At 41.9% G+C, this 14,139-nt stretch overlaps 2 protein-coding genes and 1 pseudogene across 2 annotated transcripts in view; 2 read left to right on the top strand and 1 right to left on the bottom strand.

Moving 5' to 3' along the window:
* Positions 1–14,139, top strand: part of LOC123768412 (PR domain zinc finger protein 15-like) — a 509,712-nt gene that overhangs the window by 201,965 nt on the left and 293,608 nt on the right. The gene's annotated exons all lie outside the window — the stretch shown is intronic.
* On the bottom strand, positions 3,254–3,661 carry LOC123768537 (gamma-aminobutyric acid receptor-associated protein-like). Its single transcript, XM_045759185.2, has one exon. The coding sequence runs from the start codon at positions 3,659–3,661 to the stop codon at positions 3,254–3,256; it is 408 nt and encodes a 135-aa protein (XP_045615141.2).
* LOC123768538 (gamma-aminobutyric acid receptor-associated protein pseudogene) lies at positions 7,997–8,362 on the top strand (annotated as a pseudogene).

Genomic DNA, 14,139 nt, shown 5'->3' with positions numbered 1-14,139 from the left:
CTCTCTCTCTCTCGAACCCGGAGAGAGAGAGAATCGAACGAATCGAACCCGGGCCATTCGGTCTACGAACCCCAAGCACTGTCCACTCAGGCTAGCGGCTAAGTATCAAAGACAAGAAGAAATGGTTCTTGTCTTTGACCAAGATGGAGTGGTTCTGCATCTTGATTCTTATCTATATTTGTCTCAAAGCTTTCTGACATACAACATCGACAAGAGTTAACAAATCCACAAGGGCCGTGACGAGGATTCGAACCTGCGTCCGAGACCATCCCAGACACTGCCTTAATCGATTGAGCTACGATAGGGTTAAAAGAGTTGAAACCGAAGTTCTACTAGACTCTTTTAACCCTGTCGTAGCTCAGTCGATTAAGGTAGTGTCTGGGATGCTCCCGGACGCAGGTTCGAATCCTCGTCACGGCCCTTGTGGATTTGTTCATTTGATGCATCACGTTAGTGTGATATCTGTGTGTAATCGACAAGAGTTTTTTCCGAGGCTCTCTTCACTATCTCATCAACTGCTTCACTCAACAATATTCCCACATGTGAAGGAATCCGCATGAATCTTACTTTATACCCCATTTTGTATTAATGTCTTACTAGTCACTCTCTACCCTCGATAATAATAATCTGGTATACTGGTCGTCTGCTATTTAAAGACTCCAGATCTTCCATTTTTGTCGGAGGCTGAAGCAGCCGTCCCACCACACCAGGTGTGGCCGCAGGTGGTGGGTGTCATCGTCAGGTCCAGGTACTGCCACCACCGCCACACGTGTGCTAAGGTGTGTCTATACCTGCCCACCCCACACACACCTGACGTTTGTACAGGGAGAGACTAAGCCTAAATATCCTCTGAGAACTACGCTCATCTGCAGCTAAATAGTGAGACAATGTAAACAGCTGTACACAACAAATATGAGGCGCAAATGGCTAACCGCAGCGTGTTCGTCGTTATCTCTGGGAAGCAGCTGCAAGCGATAAAACATGACCAGATAAGGAGATTCAACACAAGGACATGATTCACTACCACAAAGAACAGGATTCTTGACCAGACCACACACTAGAAGGTGAAGGGACGACGACGTTTCGGTCCGTCCTCGACCATTCTCAAGTCGATTGTCTCACAATCGACTTGAGGATTCTTGAATCTTGAGATGGGGAATCTTGAGGTTATCTTAAGATGATTTCTGGGCTTTAGTGTCCCCGCGGTCCGGTCCTTGACCAGGCCTCCATCACCCTCCAGTTGATCTATTCACAATAAAGACAGATAATTCCCCTGGGCAGGTATCAGGCATCAACCAGGTGATCACCACCATGCAAGAGGGACACAAGTGCGGTCCAAGTTGAGTAACTTTACTGAGATAATAAAATATATCCCAAAAGGAGAGTCCAAAATATATCCCAAAAGGAGAGTCCAAAATATATCCCAAAAGGAGAGTCCAAAATATATCCCAAAAGGAGAGTCCAAAATATATCCCAAAAGGAGAGTCCAAAATATATCCCAAAAAACTCTCACATCTCAACAAAGCCGACCTACACCAGAGAATAGCTGAAGGTTCGCCATCTGCAACATGGTATCTTCAGGCAACCAAATTAGAAAGGTTAAATATCCCAAAAGGAATCCACAGGGAAATAGCAGTTAGGCTATATAGACTACGTCTAGGTTACAGATGCAACTGGGAGATTGGTGAACCCCGACAGGGAGAGTGCATCTTCTGCCAAACTGTCACAGAAAAGCCATTACTTCACTATCTTCTGGAATGTGAAGCAACCAATGACCTTAGAAGAGCTTTAAGAGTTCCTGAATCATGCAGTGGCCACCCTGAAGCCATCAACACAGCCACTCTCCTGGTCAACAAAGGTGTCCAGCAGCTGGACACCCTCATAAAGACTGTGAAGCAGTATCCTCCCCCACGATAACAGCTTGATGGTTAAATGCAACCTCAGAATACTGAGAAAACAAAATTGTACCACTTACGGGCTATTCATGCCCGTGCCACCTCTTGGGTGGCTTAATCTTTATCAATCAATCAATCGAGAGTCCAAGTAGTACAGTCGGGGTCCTTCTCGATGCACAATCCAGAATTCCGGGTTCGAATCCCGGAATTTCTGAATCCCGGGATAAAAATCTCGGCGATACAGAGATGGTTATCTTATCTTGAGTTATCTTGAGATGATTTCGGGGCTTATAGCCTCCTATTTACTGCTAGGTGAACATGAGTATCAGGGTGAAAGAAACTCTGCCCATTTTGTTTCTGCCTCCGCCGGGGATCGAACCCGGAACCTCAGGATTACGAATACGAAGCGCTATCCACTCAGCTGTCAGGCCCTCAATGGTCGAGCACATTTCATTTCACCTAATGCCTCTGTTCACCTAGCAGTGAGTATAGGTACTCAGGAGTTAGTCAGCTTGTGGGGTTGCCTCCTGGGCAACCCCACGATGGGTCAGTAATTCGACCTTGGGGGGCGGGGGGTGAGGGGGAGAGGGGGGATCTCGAAATAAGCCTAAAGTATATGAATACACTCTGGCTTCCTGTCCCCCCGACACAGTGAATTATAGTATTTCAGGCTATATCGCCTGAAATACTCGCAATACTCAGAAGGCTCATAGGTCCTCACAGTACTCAAAGAGCTCACAAGTCCTCACAGTACTCAAGGGGCTCACAGTACTCAAGGGGCTCACAGTACTCAAGGGGCTCACAGTACTCAAGGGGCTCACAGTACTCAAGGGGCTCACAGTACTCAAGGGGCTGCAAGATTTTGAACTTCACCTCGAGGCAACTCAAGGAGGCGTAAGTCCCACCCTGTTTAATACATTAATGAACAGGACAGCATCCTTTAGATACTCCTATACATTTGATTAGCATATTTCCTTGAGGTAGTAATTTTCCAATCAATTTTAACCATTTAAAATTTAGTTTGTCTTAAATAATGTAGCTAAACTTTGCAACTAAAACCACCGAAACATTTCACAAGTCACCGTCGTTAAGGAACAAAAAAGTCGTACAAAGATTTAAGCAAACATGGCCTGATCGAGGACTGGGCCGCGGGGACACTAAAAGCCCCGAAATCATCTCAAGATATAATATGAGATACTTTGTTTTTGTAGCTCATACTGGCCTGCAAAACACCGTTTGCAGTTCGTACACTCTCAATGCGAAATATTCCTAGGTGAAATAATGCAAACATTTAATATTAAGATTTTATTAATATTCAGGAAAATATACACACATGAGAACAGTAATCTACAATAGGTCTACGGTCTCTGTCCCGGAGTGGCTCTTTGTAGCGAGTTGATAACGTACAGATGACCATCATTCTCATGGTACTGCAGGTACAAGTGCTTGATCGTAGCCGAGTCTGGTGGCACTACACCTTCTATATGGATGCTCATTTGGAACCCTGGCGGCGGTGGCCCTATGTAGCTCCGCACCTTCTTCAGCAGATCTTGGCAAGTGTAGTACTTTGGGATAATTAATCGTCTACTTCTGATGAGTAGACTGTCGTGGACACGCCTCCCTATCACCACAGGGACGCTGTCCGGGTACTTCTCTATGATCTCTTCAGCCATAGCCTTCCTCTCGGCGATGGAGAGTTTCACCTTATAGTTCCACTCACAATCTTCGATGTTCGGGAGGGTAGGGGCAGCTCTGGCCTCGGCCATTACTGTCAAGAAGTTTCTCTCGACTACAGACTCCAAATGAAAATGTTTAGATTGATTGATAAAGACTAGGCAACCCAAGAAGTGGCTCGGGCATGAACAGCCCGTAAATTGAGAAAATGTTAAGATTGATGCTTGATAAAGATTAAGCCACCCAAGAGGTGGCAGGGGCATGAATAACCCGTAATCAATAGAAAATTGTAAAATTTCTTGGTGTATTTATCAGGAGACTGCTCTTGCACCTCACCCTCTCCCCCGTCTACAGTCACGAGAACCCAATAATTAAGGTTACAACAGACTATTAAATATTGGGATGTATAAATGCTGTTGAGTTTCTGTCTGGAAATTTATCTGGGGAGAAGTTTCGAGGGAAATTATATTTAAATATCCTCTGTTGTTGTTAAAGATTCGCTACCTGGAATGTAAAATTCCAAGTAGCACGGGCTATGGTGAGCCCGTAGTAAATATCCTCATATTTTGGTCCATGATGTCGTCCTTGAGGACAAGCCATTAATTTGCGTCAAGCGTTACCTCATTAAAGGTAAATTTAATTTACCTTTCGTACAAAGATTTACGAAAGAGACCTGGTACCAATCCAGGTCTCCGGTTGCTGGATGGTACCAATTTTCAAGAAAGGAGATAGATCACTTATTGTGATCTATTAAGTTGGATTAGGACATGGCTATACCAAAGGAAACAAAAAGAATTGTGGAACCCATTGCCGCGTATCGTAGTGGAGGTGGGGTCCCTCGATTGTTTCAAGCTCGGGTTGGACATGTATATGAGTGGGATTGGGTGGTTATAGATAGGAGCTGCCTTGTATGGGCCAATAGGCCTTCTGCAGTTACCTTTGTTCTTATGTTCTTAAAAAGTTAACATAAACGGGGTTGTCAGAGTGGGAAGAGTGCTGCAGAGTGCTTCTCTGCAGCATACTACATAATTTACACTCCTTATCTTTTTCTCTGACATCAACACCGTATTGCCATAAATGTGTATCGTACTCTTAATCTTTTGTAAACTGAATCCTTCCAAGTAGACTTTCCTCTGCCATAAGTGAAGGACGAATTTGTATTTATTATTTCATAATGCTTAAGTGTGTTACTGCTGTCCACTATTGCCATTCTCTTAACTTTTTCTTCATCCTCTTGGATCATCTGGATTCTTGTCTTTATTTGTTTCAAAGTTTTCTGACGTACAACATTGACAAGAGTTTTTCCGAGGCTCTCTTCGCTATCTCATCAATTGCCTCATTCAACAATATTCCCACATGTGAAGGGATCCACGTGAATCTTAATATATACCCATTTTTTCCAAATGTCTTAACATTCAACACTCGATCACAATATTCTGGTATATTATGGTCGTCTGATATTTAAAGACTAACGCTCCTCTACTGTCAATAAAGAAGCAGGCATTTTTATAACATTTGACTATTTCCTGTAATCCTGCTAATACACCTTGGAGTTCAGCCTGCGTGGAAGAGACATTGTCAGTTAAGCGGCGTCCAATAACAGAATCTACAGTGCCGATGTCAGTGTACTCCCTGATCAAGACTCCACATCCTGCCTTCCCATCTTTAGCTACTGACCCATCACAATATACATGTAGAGTGTTTTCTGTAGGTAATTTTCTAATTATACAATCATATGTTGCCCTCAACTCTCCCATTTCATACATACTTTTTTCTTTTGCAAGGGAATAATTACTACATCTACATTACAACCCTCCCATGGTGGTGTGAATTGTCTCTTAGGCAAAGCAATACATTCTAGAATAACATCATACTTTATAACATTAGAATTTAAGATACCCATATTTGCTCTCTTATCATACTTTAACATACATTGTTAATTACTTCCCACCTTTTGAACTGAGAGTATTAATTCATTAGCTCCCACACCTCTCATTAATCTAATGGCAGAGGCTACATTTATCTCTGAAATTCTACCCCAATACTCTTCAGATTCAATTCCAGTCTCCTTATCTCAACCATAGCTTCTTGGGCATCCTAAGATTATTCTCATGGCTTCATTTTCTACCTTCTCCAGCTTGCCCATCCTACCTTTACCAAAACAAGAAATGACAGGTGCAGCATAATCAATAAGTGATCTTACAGTACTCGAGTATATCGTTCATAACACAGCTAGGGACTCCCTGTCCGCCACGGGAGACATCTCCCGTCACTAGAAATTGGACTTGAGAATGGTCCAGGACGGACCGAAACGTCGTCGTTCCTTCAATTTCTAGTGTGTGGTCTGGTCAACATACTTCAGCCACGTTATTGTGACTCATCGCCTGCATCTCCCGTCATGCAGGGTGCAGTCGCACCTCCACAGATCTCCAGTATCAGCTCTTGATGCTGGTAATGGTTCAAAAGGGCCACCACTTACGGGCTATTCATGCCCGTGCCACCTTTTGGGTGGCTTAACCTTCATCAATCAATCATCTCTGTCCACAGCATGCCAAGGCCTTCAGAGATTGTAATCTCATCCGACATTGACCCAACAGTCTGTTCATCTCAGTTTCCAAACTCTCACGGGTATATCCAACATATGTACCGAAATATTTATATATTTTAACTCTATATTTTTACCATTTATTTTCAATATAAAAGGCCTCCGACTTCTACAATAAAACTTAGTTTTGTCTTCTTTAACCACCAGTCTCAAATGGTGACAGGTTTCCGAAATTATCCAACACCGTTTGAACTTTTGAAATATGTTTGCCCTGAAGCAAAATTCCATCGGCATATATGATCGGAGTTACCCCATCACGGGCTATTCATGCCACATTTTGAATGGGTTAATTTTTATCAATCAATCAATCAATCAGCTCAGGGACTCGCATTCCCTCTCCACAATATGCCAAGGTTCAAAGGTTGCAATCTCCTCCGACATTAACCCAAGACATGGTTCAACTCCAAATTATCGTGTATATGTGCCTAAATATTATTTTTTTCTATATTTTCCCATCTATATTGTTTTCATTAACTACCAGTCCCATGCGGCGACAGATAGCAAAACTCGTCCGACACCCTTTGAATATTTAAAATATCTTTACCTAGAAATATAATATCTGCAGATGTGATTGGAGTCACCCTACTCGAGCATCTCTCGGATGATATATGATATATCGGTCATGAATATATTAAACAGATTGGGGCTTAATATTTCCCCTTGAGGCGTGCCGAGTTCAAACTATCTTACAGCTCACATGCAACTTTCATACCACACTTGCACATACCACAGGGGGCCTCGTAGCCTGGTGGATAGCGCGCAGGATTCGTAATTCTGTGGCGCGGGTTCGATTCCCGCACGAGGCAGAAACAAATGGGCAAAGTTTCTTTCACCCTGAATGCCCCTGTTACCTAGCAGTAAATAGGTACCTGGGAGTTAGTCAGCTGTCACGGGCTGCTTCCTGGGGTGTGTGTGTGTGTGTGTGTGTGTTTGTGTGTGGGGTGTGGAAAAAAAAAAGTAGTTAGTAAACAGTTGATTGACAGTTGAGAGGCGGGCCGAAAGAGCAAAGCTCAACCCCCGTAAAAACACAACTAGTAAACACTTGAGCGTCTCTTTCACAGAGATAATCACCTATCTGTTCTTATACCAACTCACATCAAGGGAGAAGGATTGACTATGCCTGCATATTAGTGGTCACTTTGCTCTGTGTGTTGAGTCACCACTGCGGACAAGAAAATCCCATTTTCAAAGAAAAATATTAAATTGTGATATAATAAAAAAATATAATTATTCGAAAAATTAAAGAATGATATCAGCACTACGCGTCGCCCTGCCTTGATGAAGAAAAAATAGAGTATAATATAGAGAAATATAACTGGAGGGATGCTCTTATAACTGGGGTTACAAGAGCATGCAAGATGACGTAGGAAATGTAAACATGCTTATGGTAAGGAAGTCAAGGGATGTGAGAGAATGTTAGGAAGTGAACACAAAGAATTGATTCAAACGAATTTAGGGAAGAGTGGGAAAAATACGACACTGATGGCTAAGGAATGCAGTGAGGTAAGGAAGGAAGTCGGACACATACATTGGCAACACTCATAACACACTGGTAACGCTTATTTCGCAGCTTAGTCAAGGGGGAGGAGGCGAGACCCAACACCTACCAGTCTTATTTCATCTCACCTCCAGTACTTAAAGGACCGACCCTTGTAGTCCTCCTCTATTGTTGCCCGTGCCACCACTAGGGTGACTTGATCTTCATCAGTCACCTAGTTAACGTCTTTGACAGGTGGAGAAACACTTATTGGGCCTTGAGTCTTTCTTGACCTGTTTTCATATAAGAAATTTGAGCAGCAAAATTAAGCGACGAACAATAGAGATGAAAGTGACGTGGCTTTTCCAGCAGCAACACACACTGGAGGAGCGGACGCTGTTCGCTAGAAAGATGATGCGCCGCCATATTGGCAACGTCCCCATCGTGCTTGGAAGGGACCCGAGGTCCAGGAGCGGCGTCTTCGATGAAATGCGCATCTCAGTCCCAGGGAACCTCACCGTCGTGGACTTGAGAGTAGCGCTCAGGAGGAAGCTGCAGGTACGCTCCAGGGCGTCTGTGGTGTTCTTCATCAACAACACCATACCGTCGTCCACGGACTCTCTCGTCTCTCTCTACATGACACACAAAGACTCGGACCGCTTCCTGTATATGAGCTTCTGCGACGAGAATGTTTTCGGAGCCCAGAACTAATGTGTATTTTGACCAGACCACACACTAGAAGTTGAAGGGACGATCGTCGTTTCGGTCGTCGTCCCTTCTCAATCTCAAGTCGATCGATTTGAGAATGGTCCAGGACGGACCGAAACGTCGTCGTCCCTTCAACCTCTAGTGTGTGGTCTGGTCAACATACTTCAGCCACGTTATTGTGACTCATCGCCTGCAACTAATGTGTAATTTATAATAACAAATACTTTTGTTGTTGTTGTAGTACATAATTTTGTCTGTATATTAATATTCGTCAACATTGTTCTATTTAATATTTGTTTCATGATTGATTTCGTGATTGATTGTTGAGATCTGATAAAGGTCTTTATCAGACCTCAACGGAGATTGTTACATAAACAATTTTTCCGCCACACCTTATAATTACAAGCTGACATTTTCTGTCAGCTAGAAAATGTCTTATTTCAAGAGCCTATAATGACTTACAGTAAGTTATAAATTAATGGTAGGTCTTATCACAAATATATACTTGTTAGAGCAATGGAGATATTACATAGAGTCATAGAGGAGCTGCTGTTTATTCTTCTTCACCATACACTACTTGTTTCTTAATCTCATACGTCGTTTATCTACTGGAAGCGAAATATGGATACAGTGCAAGGATTTCAGGTATTTTATCCTTGGTAATAAGATAGGTTGCTATATCATACAGCGTGAGCTTAGATTTATCTCTAAATGTCTCAATTTTACTACTATCCAAGATATAGTGTTCAAGTGTGTGTCCCTGTCTTTGTCCACACACTTTACACTTTATTTCATCTAGATCCCTATACAAGCCGAAAGGCCAGAGATACCTGTAGCCGTTTCATGTATAATTAAATTCCTGTGTTCTTTGTTCATTAGCATAATCAATGTGTCATTTTTTTGTTTCAAATAAACTTTAAACTATTTATTAATTTTTTTTTTTATTTTTTTTTTTTTTTCATATCATTCCAAGATGCAAGGTACGGGGGATTGGTTACTAGAAAGGTTAACAGTGACAGCATTATTCTTCACGGGTGTCCCGTGGTTGATGAAGATTAAGCCACCCAAAAGGTGGCACGGGCATGAATAGCCCGTAAGTGGAGGCCCTTTTGAGCCATTACCAGTATCAATAGATGATACTGGAGATCTGTGGAGGTGCGACTGCACCCTGCGTGACATAATTTATCATCATACAGATGACTTTTAATTCCTGAGATAACTTTCATCCTTCTCTAAACGCGTTGAAGTGAATGTATGTCCATTCTATAGTATGACGACTAATACTGGAATAATGTACATGAGGCCTAACAAGAGCCAGATACAACTGAAGACTATCATTCTAGAAATAAGTCCCAGTGTCATATTTGCCATATTTCATTTATGCATTTTTTTTTAATTCCTACTAATCACTATCCCAGATTTTTTCAGCATTTAGATATTACAATTTCAACATCATCCAGCTGATGTCTGGTCACTCTATCTATCGTGAGGCTCGATATAAAATTTTTTACTGATGTCAAGGAAGGCAAATTTGTCAAACATGAGCGGCCCTTAGTAAAACTATGCTTTCAATCATTTGTTAAATTAATCTGTTTTTTCAAGATGTAGACGGACGATTTTTGCAGTTATCGATTCAAGTAATTTTCTGCACAAAAAAGTTAAGCTTTTGTGGGAAAATTGAAGCTAAAGCAAAAAACCAGATGTTCAATGCAAGTGATCTATTTTTATTCTTAAAGATTGGCGATTTGTTTGGCTTTATTTTGTCTACCTGTTAAATAAATTGTTCTATCCAGTAATTACCAAACAATTCAGCTTCTTCAGTCCCTACATAGATTCGTTCAAGTGTAAAATATATGTAGTAAATATGTATAGGTAAAATATATAAGTCTTCTATCGTGAATAAACATACAGAGTACTTGAACAAATCCACAGATGTGTATATAGAGTACTTATTTAAAATACTGCCATGCAGTCATTGGTTACTTGGCCTCTTGGTTTTAGTTTTAATAGCCCACTCTTTTCTCCAATCTTTTGCTTGAAGGTGAAGGAATGACCCAGTTTATGTATAAGTGTATCAAAAACCAAATGTATACATGAAATATATGAACAGATCATTGTATACAGCACCAAAAATGTAGTTTTTAATACACTTACACATATTTTGGGTCTTTCCTTCACCTTCATTCAAGCATTACGGTATTTTATTGAGTTTCTCCAACCTTTGTTTAGTAAAAGGCTTTTGGATTTATTATCTTTGCCTGCCCTCCAATATGTACTTCATAGTACTTTGCTTTTTCTTTCCGTATAAATTTGTTAACATTTCTACATAATTTCACAAATTGTTGTTCTAGATTGACTATCACATTCTTAATAATTTTGTATAAAACTTCCAATTGATCTAAAAGGAAGATCAATACAATTGATCTAAAAGGAAGATTTATACAACCATTTATACAATGGTTGTATAAATGTTGTATTTTCGGTCTTTGTTATTCGTCCTAATCAAATTATAAGGCTCACAAAACTATATAATGTAAATTATATAAAGCCAACAAACTATACGTTCGTTGGCTTTACTAAAAATATATAAAAAAAGAATATGCTTAAGGTAAAGGTGGCATGTGTAGCTTACGTAACCAGTTCAAAGGCTGTAGTTCAGCACTACAGCCTTTGTTGACCTTTATTGTTTAAGCAGTGTTCAGGGACGAATTTTGTTGAACAGGAAATTGAATCAATATAAATGTTATATAGTAATTATATTTTCAAATAAATACAACTTTTTATAATGTTAATTTTCACAATTATAGGAGAACTTAACATGCAGGCGACGAGTCACAATAACGTGGCTGAAGTATGTTGACCAGACCACACACTAGAAAGTGAAGGGACGACGCCGTTTCGGTCCGTCCTGGACCATTCTCAAGTCGATTGTCGTCGTCGAAACATCGTCGTCCCTTCACCTTCTAGTGTGTGATCTGGTCAATATACTTTAGCCACGTTATTGTGAATCATCGCCTGCATGTTTTAAAATGTTATTTTATTAGACTAGTAGATAATGTGTCATGTTACTGCATCTTATAATTTACATGTACATATTTACAATGTGTAATACATACGTAGGTTTCTATATCAATCAGCCCTGAGCATTTTCCTTGCCGTAGGCGACGTAAAGAATTAGGTCGTCTCCTCTGAAGGTTTCATATAGGGAGCCCATGGTAGCGGAGAAGGACGGGATGTGGGTGGAGTTGACCATTAACAACAGGGTCTCCTGAGGGCCCAGTTCAACCCTCTTCCTCATCAGGAAGTGGAACTGGCCGAAGGTGATGTCCCAAGGTACACAGAACTTGACCTGGTCCATGTCCTTCATCTTGGCCTTGAGAAGCCTGGCCATTACAACAGGGACTCGTGTGGGATACTTGTGCAGGAGAGTGAAGGCCATGGCCTGTCTCTCCTTCTGCGGACACTCCTCCTTGTAGGCCCACAATGCCTTTGATCGCCCGCTGGACTTGCTCGGTGACTTCCGCTTCATGCCTTTCATGTTTCGATGGGTGATGGAGGTCAGTAGGGGGCGGGAAGATGTATTCTCGTACTTCTGGGCGAGAAATTAATTAATTATATTTCTTAATTATAAGAAATATAAATTTCTTAATTATAAGAAATATAAATATATTTCTCAAGCTAGTTGTTCAAATTTCCACCTTCTACTAGCAGAAGTAGTATACTTCTGCTGTTCACTTGGTATCCACTACCAAGTGAATGCAACACTTGGTATCCACTACCTGTCTGGAACCAGCTGTCTTAGCTTCCACGACTAACAACTGGCATCCACTACAAGCACATGGGACCCTAACCAATACTTGAAACCCACTGCCTCGTTACCTGGCGTCCACCAGCAGCACAGGACCAGAAGTAACAGCCACGCCTCTTGTTTTAGAACTTCGACCTCACACGCGTGGAGTCCACAGTTCAAGTCCTCAAGAGCCCAGGATTAGATTCAGGTACTCTGAACCAAAAGTTCCAAGCAGCACGGACTATGGTGAGCCCGTCGTACTCACCTGCCACAGGATATGTGCGAGCGACGCCTCGACCAGCGGGGTTATGAAGCTCCGCTGAGTGAGGCGTCCAGCACAGAACTCGATGGACTAAGGTTAATTAAGGAAAAACTGATGAGTCGGAAAGTGACGATGCAGCATTGTTTATTTTCCCACGACGCTTGATCCCCACCAAGGGGCTGAGGTGAGCTGTTTGGAATATCTATACTTCACTAGTCTTCACTGAGGATGATGACAAAGGCCGCTAGGAACCATGCACAAAAATGTTTAGATATTATCAGCAGGGAAGCGGAACGCATAGCAGTGAAAATAAACTGCAAAAAACCAAAGCAATGGCCGTTAAAATGAGAACTCTAGACATCAGACTCGCAATACAAGGACATGAAATTGAGTGGGTTACCTCTTTTCAATACCTAGGAGTCATAATAGACAGCCAGTTAAAATTCACTCAAGAAATTGAATATCTTCGGCAACGTTGTAAAGCCAGAAACTCAGCTTTGCGCTCCCTGACCAGTCTTAGAGATGGTGCATCTCTACCAGTACTCAAAATGTACTACGTTCAAGCAGTTAGGTCACTCGTCGACTATGCTGCCCCTGCTTCTACATCCCTCAGTGATAACCAATGGCAGAAACTGCGACTGTCTCAAAATGATGCCCTCAGAACAATGCTGGGAACACCTATATGGACTCGTCAAAAGAATCCAAGAATGGAAACTAACTTACCCGCCTTATAAAACAGGATCAAACAAAGAATAGCCACCATAACAGTGTTGGAGCCACCGCCAGACTGTCAATCAAAGACAGCATACACAGATCGCTTCAGAGAAACCTTCAATATAGAACAAGTGCATGGACGAATAATCTGGCCAAGATTCTAGAGAAAGACCATTAAAGACAAAGGGGAAGATAGACCATATCAACACTATCGGCAGCCTCCTCCATGGGAAGAATCGAGTCTAAAGATAATCGATTACCAGTTCAATAAATCATCATGTGACTCGCAGAGGCTCAAAGCAGTCACAGAACAAATCCACAAATCACAATACAAGAATCACATTTAACTTTGCAGGGTAATATATTAAAAAGAAAAATAGTTACTGGTTGGTTAACTTTAAAGCACCACAAGGAACCTAACGACATTATTCTTCAGCAGTGTCTTGTTGATTGATTGATTGATAAAGATTAAGTCACCCAAGAGGTGGCATGGGCATGAATAGCCCGTAAGTGGTGGCCCTTTTGAGCCATTACCAGTATCAAGAGCTGATACTGGAGATCTGTGGAGGTGCGACTGCACCCTGCGTGACGGGAGATGTCTCCCTTGTTAATGTGTTAAGATGAAGATGAAGCAACCCAAAAGGTGGCACGGGCATAAATAGCCCGTAAGTGGTGGCCATTTTAAGCCATTATCAGTATCAAGAGCTGATCCTGAAGATCTGTGGAGGTGCGAATGCTCCTAGGGTTCATCGTCTCATCACCGGGAGATGTCTCCCGTCACTCAGGGTGCAGTCGCACCTCCACAGAACTCACACGCTGGGTGCAGTCGCACCTCCACAGATCTCCAGTATCATCTATTGATACTGGTGATGGCTCAAAAAGGCCACCACTTACGAGCTATTCATGCCCGTGCCACCTTTTGGGTGGCTTCATCTTCATCTTAACACATTCACAAGGGAGACATCTCCCGTCATGCAGGGTGTCTTGTTAGTCCACATTTAGTTATGTAGTTCA

The sequence above is a fragment of the Procambarus clarkii genome, chromosome 35, assembly GCF_040958095.1.
Source record: "Procambarus clarkii isolate CNS0578487 chromosome 35, FALCON_Pclarkii_2.0, whole genome shotgun sequence".
NCBI lineage: Eukaryota > Metazoa > Arthropoda > Malacostraca > Decapoda > Cambaridae > Procambarus > Procambarus clarkii.
This window is presented reverse-complemented; position numbering and strand designations above follow the sequence as displayed.